General features: G+C 57.2%; 1 protein-coding gene across 1 annotated transcript in view; it reads right to left on the bottom strand.

Moving 5' to 3' along the window:
* Positions 1 to 8233, bottom strand: part of WNT10A (wingless-type MMTV integration site family, member 10A) — a gene marked incomplete at its 3' end in the record, with an annotated part of 13087 nt that extends 4854 nt beyond the window's left edge. The window contains exons 1-2 of the mRNA XM_009867666.1: positions 7963 to 8233; positions 1 to 224 (exon numbers count right to left, since the gene is read on the bottom strand). The exon at positions 1 to 224 is cut by the window's left edge and continues 162 nt beyond it. Of these exons, the coding sequence (XP_009865968.1) occupies positions 1 to 224; positions 7963 to 8233 (495 nt within the window). The remainder of the gene's footprint in view (positions 225 to 7962) is intronic.
* Between the last annotated feature and the right edge of the window lie 211 nt (positions 8234 to 8444).

Raw genomic sequence — 8444 nt, 5'->3', positions numbered from 1 at the left:
CTCAGCTGGCATGTGCTCCATGTGCACCCCGTGCACCATGCCCTTGCCACGGTTCATGGCCTCCAGCTGAAGACGATGCAGTTTGCGCCGAAAAGCCTCCTCATCCCCCCGGCGCTTCTGGTCACAGCCGCAGGCCTGCAGCTTGCCGAGGGCACAGGCGTTGGAGACGGCGTGCACCACGCCAGCGGCTGCGATGGCGTAGGCAAAGGCGCTCTCCCTAAAGCCTGTGGGGAAGGAGAGAATGCAGCTCAGCGTGGGCATTGTGACCCCCTGGCAGGGGGCTGGATGAGCCCGCCATCATGCAAGAGCTGAACATTTGGCTTATGCCTTGTCTTGTCCAGCTCCCACCCAGGGCAGGAGTAAATCCTTGCTCGGTGCTCTCCAGTCCCATCCCCACCAGAACGTGTTGCTGCCATGAAGCTCAGCCCTGCCCTAGATGAGACACCAGCTCCCACCATCACCCTGCTCACATCACTCTGGGAGATGCCACCACAGCATTGCTCGGGCATCAGTGTTATGGCTCTGATGGGAAAGGCAGCATCTCCTCCCACCTTCACTCAAGAGCTTCTCACTATATTAAATACAATACTGGCTGAGGAATACTTTTGCTGAGGAATGGGTCACTTCTGCTTACTCATAGGGTGCAGGATCAGGCAACAACAGGAGCAGGCAGCGCTGCCTCTCCAGGCCCATCCGTCTGCCCCTTCCCTTCTGGAGCCCTGCTAGCTCCTGCAAGAAGCTCTAAATGTGATACTGCACTGGAAAAATCGAGCATCCCTAGTTAGTTAGAGCATGCCGTGACCGCATCACATGCTGCCAGGGCCAGCAGCTGGTTGTCATTAAACGCCGGGGAGCGAGGACATCCGCAAGTGTCATTAGCTGGGATGGGGTGGATGGGGACAGGGACGGGTCCCACAGCGGGGGCTCCGCAGGGCTGAGGGTGTTGACCAAAGCCTGCTTGGCTTCACTGCAGCCACATGAAGAGCCTCCCCTACCTAGGAACTTCTGGTTTATTTTAAATGCAAAGTAATAGTTTTACTTGTGGTTCCTGGGCCAAGCAGGGAGTCCACAGTACCCTTTGATTCAGTGTGCAGTGACCGGCTCCAGCACGAGGAGGGAAAGGAGGGAAAGCCAGATTTTGTGCAGTGGCTTCACACGTGAATAAATAAACAGCTGGAATTTGCCAGTCTCCCTCCCTCCGTTGGACAAGAGCAGCTTGATCAGCCCTGGCTTTGCTACAGCTGAGCAGATGAGAGGGTTTGGGGCGCTTTCTCCAGCATATACATGCCATCAAACTGGGGGCTCGGGTGAGCAGCCCAAAGCACAGATCCCAGGCAAGGACTCTACCAGCTCCGTGCCTGCGCCATGGAATCACAGGAGGTGAAAGCACAACCGCTCCCCATCGCCTGTCCCTGGTGATGCCCTCCATCACGCATGTCTCCTCGGTGGTTCGCTGCCGCCCGCTGAGCAAACGCTATGATCTTATTAAAGGGAAATGAAACGCAGCTCGGAAACCTGCATTTAAAGTCATGCTGCTCTTTTGTGTGTTAATTTGACACTGGTGCATTTAAAAAATTAACGAGGCGCTGCTTAAAAGCCAGCGGGAGCCTCTCCCAGCTTCCCCTCGGTGTGGGACAAGCTTGCTCTAAGCCCGTCTCTTTCCATGCACAAGTTGAACAACATTTTTCAGCGGGCAGGTAATGGGGCTGCTGGTGCGTACACGGCACAGCCTCCCCAGGGAGAGCACTGGCAGGCAGCGCCTGCAACACACCCACATTGCTGTTAGAGCAGGACAGGCAAAATCTGGGGAGCTTCAGCCCCCAGGTGAGAAATGCAGATGGAGAACCAGCACGGGAAGGTCTACAGGACCCCCAAATGCCCCCATATCAGTTCTCCATCCCCACAATCTGGGCCAGCTCCAGCCCTTCAGGAACCAAACCTGGGCACAGCCCAAGAGCAAGGACCTGTCACTGATACTCCACTTGGTGTCCCTGGCTCCTTGCACAGCCAGTGTCCAGGGACAGCGTCAGTAAACCCTCCACTAGGCATGACACTCTCCTCTCAGCCCTGCCTTTCTGTTAGCCTCTTTCTCACACACTTCCCCAGCCTAACAAATAGTTTCCCATGCAGCACCTGCTTAAAAGTCCCTTCTGGAGTCCAGACATAAGCTGTACCCCACCCTGTCCGTCTCGCAAGCCCATCTCCTTACAGGTAAAGAGGTCAGATTCACTCGGTGACCTCCATGGCTGGGAAACCCTGGGGGACAAGCACCAGCCCTCCTTCTTCTTCCACTGCTCTCCAGCTGCATGTGAGCTGAGGAATGAGGCTGATCCCCAGGATCTGACAGCCCAGCACTCTTGGTGTCTTGTCCTATCCTGTTCCCTGCTCAGTATCACTCTACCTGGCCCTGTTGCTTCTCCCTGCCTTCTCATCTCCTTCCCTCAGCCCACACTGATGGGGAGCTGTGGGCAATGAGAAGAAGGGGGCCAGGGCAGCACTGGGACTGCAGCAACCGTGCCAGTGTGGTTCTGCTTGGAGGTTCAGTTTACATTCCTTGCTTTACCCTAGCCACGCCAGAGCCCGAGGATTGCAGCAAAGCAGTAAGCAACATGGCTGGAGGCGACAACCACTGGCCTCATGGGCTCAGCGAGGTGGGAGCTTCCAGGAACCACAGCCGAGCACGGCGTGTGGCAACCAGCCCCTAGCCCTTTGGAGGGAGGCTCTCTGGCTACCCCAGCCACCTAAGACCTCAGCGGTGATTTTTCAGTTATCAGATCCCTCCGAAGACCGCAGAAGAGGTTGTAGCCGTGGGAGGTGTGAGGAGAAGTATTGCATCCTGCAGGGAAGAAGGAATGGAGGACACCACCCCGGCACCACCGCTGGCATCCAGCCTGCCGTGTACTTAAAGGATGGTGTTAGGCAAGGAGGATGGATCTTGAAAGCTCAGCCTCAGGTCAGATCTCAAAGCAGCTTTCTTAGCAAGCTTTCTTAGTCAAGATGCATCTAGGAGTTGGGGAGCCATTTGGTAGGACCCAAAGCCCCAGCTGGCTCCACCACAGATGCTGCAGTTTCTTCATCCCTCGTGGACGTGGGACAAAGGCATGGGGCTGGCTCAGGCACGGCTGTGGGCTCCATGGTCTTAAGACCAGGGAGAGCTGTAGTCATGGCCCTCCTCCCACAGCTCATCATTGCACCCGGGCAGCAACACCCTCCCCGCACCCATCGCTGCAGTGCCTGGGCGCCATCAAGGAAGCAGGTGGGACAGCCTGGTCCAGGCACACCCTGAGGTATCCCAGGGACGCCCAGCTGCCCTTTCCACAGGCAGTTTTCCCCAGGAGCAGGGGGCAGTCGCCAGGAGCTGTGGGCACACTTCCCTGGTGCCGCTGGCTGGCGAAGCGGAGGAGAACTTCTCACGCCACCTCCCGCGAGGCCCCCGGAGACGGCGCGTCCCGAGACCGCCCCCCTCCCCTCTCCCTAATTAAACTGCAGGTGAACCTGCCAGGGTCTGGCCCCATTCCAGGCACTAAATGCCTCCCTGCAGATCTCGACTTGCCTCCCTGCACCTCCTTGAGCGTGCCAGGGACAGCCCTCGCTCCCCGTCCGCCCACGGTGCTCCGAGCCAGCAGCCCTCGTCGCTCTGCAGGATGCAGGGAGCCGAGCTCAGCCTCACACCTCTGGGGATGCTGCCCTGGCCCCAGGGTCTCACTTACACCCATCAGCTGGCAGAAGGTCCAGAGGATGGAAGCACCCACAGAGATGCAGCTGAGCAGCCCAAGCACCCGTCTGTGCTTTGGGGCCAGGTGGGCAAAGCCCTTGGCTTCCCTCGGGGTACCGAAAACTCTGCCAGCAACCCAGTTGCCGCTGCATGGGGCCAGGCGCTGCGGTCTGCGGGCACTGGAGCTTGGTTAGGACTCTGCAGAGCTGGGTGCCGGGGTCCTGAGCTTGGCAGCACCTCTCTGGAGAGCCGTAACAGCACCTGCCTCCCTCAGCACATGGGTAAAGCCTCCCCAAGCTCCAGCTCACAACTGGCTGGGCTCCAGCACCTGGCGTTTCCAGCCTTGCAGGGAGTTCCCCACTCCTTGCCGTAAAGAAATCAAAGTTTGGCCGTGGCCACGTAGACCCCTTGGCATCAAGGAGACATTTTAAGGAGGGCACAAGTGCATGCAAACATCACCTGTCCATCCAAAGGCTGCAGAAGGAACCAGGGGACACTGCACTCCAGAGCTATGTCCCCTCCAGCCATGCACCACACACCCTTGGGGGCCTTCAAGGACATACAGTTCCTCCGTGGGAGTCCCATTCCTTTCAGAGCTCCAAACAGACAGCGTTGGGATGAGCAAAGGGGAATCCTCTGGGAAGAGGGATGCCTTAGCACACCAGAGCCTGGCAGGTGGACAGTTCGAGCTTTGTTTGCATTGCACCCACCCAGGAGTGCACATGTACCGGACAAGGATAAAGGCTCAGTGACCCACCTCCATCCACAGCTCTGTTTTTTGCAGACACCCAGGCATGGTTCAGCCCCAGACAGTGCCTGGAAGCTCATGGATGCTGCTGGAGAACCACGTACCAGGGGCAACAGGACACCCTCTCCAGCAAGGTGGACACGATCATGCTGCTTGCTCTCAGAGAAAGAGCAGGGGGCCTGTGTCCATTGCTGGTGCAGATGCAGCCACCTGCCTCCACCTCACTGCTCCATCCTCCTACATCTGCCGCTAAGGCCAGGAAAGAATGTCTCTGCTGGCACTCGGGAGGGACTGCAGAGAGGAATGGGGCAGGACAGGACTGAAAGGTACTGGCAGGGGTGACAGCACCAGGGAATGGACAGGAGGATGGCGAGGATGTAGGCAGCCAGCTGAGGAGCCAGAGAAGATGAGAGGAGGATTTGCAATGGCAATGCTGAGCCTGAACGCACATGGAGGGGATGTGTGCCAAGGAGGCCGGGGGTGCAGAGCACACTAGAGGCTCAGTGAAGGTTACAAGGGACATTCAAGACCCTAAGGGTGCAGCAACAAAAGACCAAACCTGAAAAATCCACAGCCCATGAGAATGTCTAAAAAAAAACCCTCTGGGCTCTGTGAGAGCAGGGACAGTAAATCCCTGGGCACTCCTCTACTTGCCCTCCACTAACCTGTTGTGCCCTGGCTTCTGTGCCCTGCACTACAGGGATGGCTGCATCTCCCTGACACCTCTGGCAGGTCTGTGTTGTGCCCAGGATGCTGTCAGCTGCCCTGTCCCTAGCCATGCTGCCCTGAAGCCACCCCAGACTCCCAGCCCTGTCTGATTTGAAGCCTCCCTGCTCCCTCCTTGCTCCCTGGGGCTTGCACTCAAACTTCAAGGAATCAGATCAGCAGGATGGGGAGACAGGCACTCATTTGCCACTGTACCCTGCTCTGTCTCCAGAGGATAAACCACCCAGATCCACCAAGCGCCTGAATTCCAGGCAGAGCACAGGACGGGCACCAGCTCTGCACCTCAGACGGCTCACGCCCATGCTGTGGAAGATGTGAGAGATGCAGCAGGATGGGGCGGAGGCAAGGAGTGGAGCCAAGCAGGGAGAGCGGGAGGGAGAAACCAGCTACAAATAATTTAAAGTGAGATTCACGCACGGCTGAACTGATGGCAGAAGAAGTGGGAAAAGGAATGAAAGATTTAAGGGGTCTGTCACTTTAGGTTACAAACAATGATCCTACAAGCTCATTTCGTTCCCAGGCACGGCAAGAATGGAGCAGGGTGCCGAGCAGAGACCTGTTCCCTGGGGATCAGATCCATTAAGGTTGGTGGCACAGAGCCTGCACCCCTTGCTTCCACCACTCACCTCTCCTCTGGCTCTGGGCTCTGGAGATGCACCCAGCATCCCTGATCTGATGGCTGTGTCCGTAGGAGCTGCAAAGCAGAGCTCAGAGCTCTAGCTCCATTTCTGAGGGACATGAGGGGGCTGGAAGTGAACCAGGACACAAATCTCAAGGCTTGCTCCACACTAGAACAGCTCCGAGCAACTACATGGGATGGTCTGGGTGTTCAGGGCTCATCCTGCACCCTCTGCTGCCAAAACAGGAGTGCCACGAGGTACCCATCTCCTCTGCTACTCCAGCCCTACCTCCATCCTTCCCTGGTGATGGATGCTGGGTTTTCATCCCAGAGAAATGGATCCCACTGCTGCTGGGAGCCTTGGCTGAGCCCAGGACAGAGGTCAGAACTGGGGCAAGAGTCCAGAGGCTGTGAGAGTCCCCACACACATCAGCCACAGCTCTGACAGCAGAAAGGGCTGCGGTGGCACCTGAGACACCATGAGATCTGGTGGGCTGAGGGAGGGATGCAGAAGCCCAATGCTCTCTGCTGCTGAATCTTCTCACCCAGCCTGGTGGGACCCAGAGCACGGAAGCTCACTTGGGTGTGTGAGGGACTTGAGCCAGCAAGTCAGTGTCTCCTGCCGCCTGAGGAGACTAGAACTGAACTGCATTCCTCAGAGGACCTGGAAATACTTCGATGCTTATCAGTGCTGTCAGTCCCCACCCACCCTGCCAGGCCCTAATCTGGGTGCTGCTCAAGGAGGGAAAAGATGTTGCCCTTCTCCAGGCACCAGTGTGCCAAAAGAGGCGGTGGCTGCTCCATGGCAGGACCGCAGCCCTTATGGCACATGTGCTCCAATGCAGCATCCCCTCCAGGGAGGTTTTGACCATCTGCCCTAGTCACAAGGGACCACCCAGCACCAAAACACTTCTGGGCTTCCCTCTCCAGCCAACTCCGCACCTGCTATATCTGCCTGGGACCTCCTGCCACAGCATCCCCTCAGAGGCATGTAATCCTCAAGCTGCCAAGGTCTCTTCTATAAGACTCTCCTCACAGTCCCATGGAAAGAAGATTTTGTAGGACGTGGAAGGATATTTGGGGAAGCGGGGACAAATGCACCTCTGCTGAGCACCAGGCTAGGAGGCTCCCAAAGTGGGCAGGCGAGCAGGTAGTTTTCATCTTCTTGAGGAGGTGGAGGAGCAATGCGTGTGCTGGGCACCTTGCCTGCCCTTAGCACCCTGCCTGCCACTGGCACTGTATTATCCCCTCCTGCCCACAATCTGGGCCAATGGGTACTTAGAAATGCGCTGAGGCCCAGGCTTCACGAAGGGTACTTGGATGAGAAGATACATTCAAGTCCTACAGAAGGCCTCATCAGGTTGCACCTGCACCATGCAGGGCAACCCCTCTGCCCCAGAAAGTTCATTCCCAAGAGAAAGAGTATCAGCCAGAAAGGCTTTAATACAAGCAGAGCCAGCCATGCCTGCAAAAGAGATGAGGAGACTCTGGCACCAGGGCTTAGGAGACTGAAGGGCTAGGAGAACTCTCCCATCAGCACAGGTCAGGACTATGTGCTGCTCCCAGGACAGCCTGTCTCCCTGCCCCCCTGTGCCACCATGCCCTACAAAATAGAGAGCCCTCAACAATCTGCACCAAGGAGCCAACACAAAGGCAAGGTGACAGGCTCACGTAGCTACGTTTCATTAGTTAGGGATGTTTCTGCTCACCATGATGCACTTAAACATCATACCCAGAGTAAGATGCTCACTGCAACCACCAAACTGAATCCAGGAGTACAGCATCCACCTTCAGACACACCAATCTTGCTGCACACCCATAGCAGTGCTCCAAATACCAGCCTACACTGCATGGGAGGAAGATGCCAGAAAGCAGTGGGGCCTGGAAGGAGCCTTGGGAGCAGCTGGGGCTGGACAGGGAGGAGCAGCTCAGAACAGTAGGCAAAAAGGTGCATGGAGAAGAGCCCAGCTTTGCCACAGTGCCAGTGCTGCTTGGTCTGGCAGACCCTGAGGTTTCTCAGGCTCTGTCTGCCTTTATCCATGTGGGTGCTAAAGAGCTGGTCTGGTACCCTGCACCTAGGAAGGGCTGTGAGGGCTCTGAGAGAAGCAACTGGGTAGAGAGAAAGGAAAAGGAGGAAGATCATCTAGCCCTTACCTCTGCTGAAGATGATGCTCTCGTAGGGGATCTTGTTCTTGGTCTCGAGGCTGGAGCAGTTCCAGCGCTGGTCCCGGAACTGGTGCTGGCACTCGTGGATGGCAATCTGGATGCCCTGGATGGCCGAGGCGGTGACGCACACCTCCACCTGCCGCCGCGTCAGCCCCGGCAGGGTCAGGCACACCGTGTTGGCATTCAGCACTGGCTCCGATGGCAGCTTCAGGCCCAGGATCTCATTGGAGCAGGAGCTGGGAGAGAAAGGGACACCCATGAGCTCGGAGCAAGCGATGTGCCGAACACTCGCTTCCCCTTTGGGGATGGAGAAGAGTTTCAGGGGACACACACACAGGGAGGGGAGATGCTCCTCGACCCACACTGTGTCTGCTACCTATAGAGAAGACTGGGAAACCGCTGGGCACAACAGCAGCCCAGCCAGGCACAGGTGCTCCAGCAGCACTGAGGCTGCAATTCTCTCCGGCCAT

This window comes from Apaloderma vittatum, unplaced genomic scaffold, assembly GCF_000703405.1.
Source record: "Apaloderma vittatum isolate BGI_N311 unplaced genomic scaffold, ASM70340v1 scaffold32214, whole genome shotgun sequence".
NCBI lineage: Eukaryota > Metazoa > Chordata > Aves > Trogoniformes > Trogonidae > Apaloderma > Apaloderma vittatum.
Note: the sequence above shows the minus strand (reverse complement) of the source record. Positions and strands in the feature narration are given on the sequence as shown.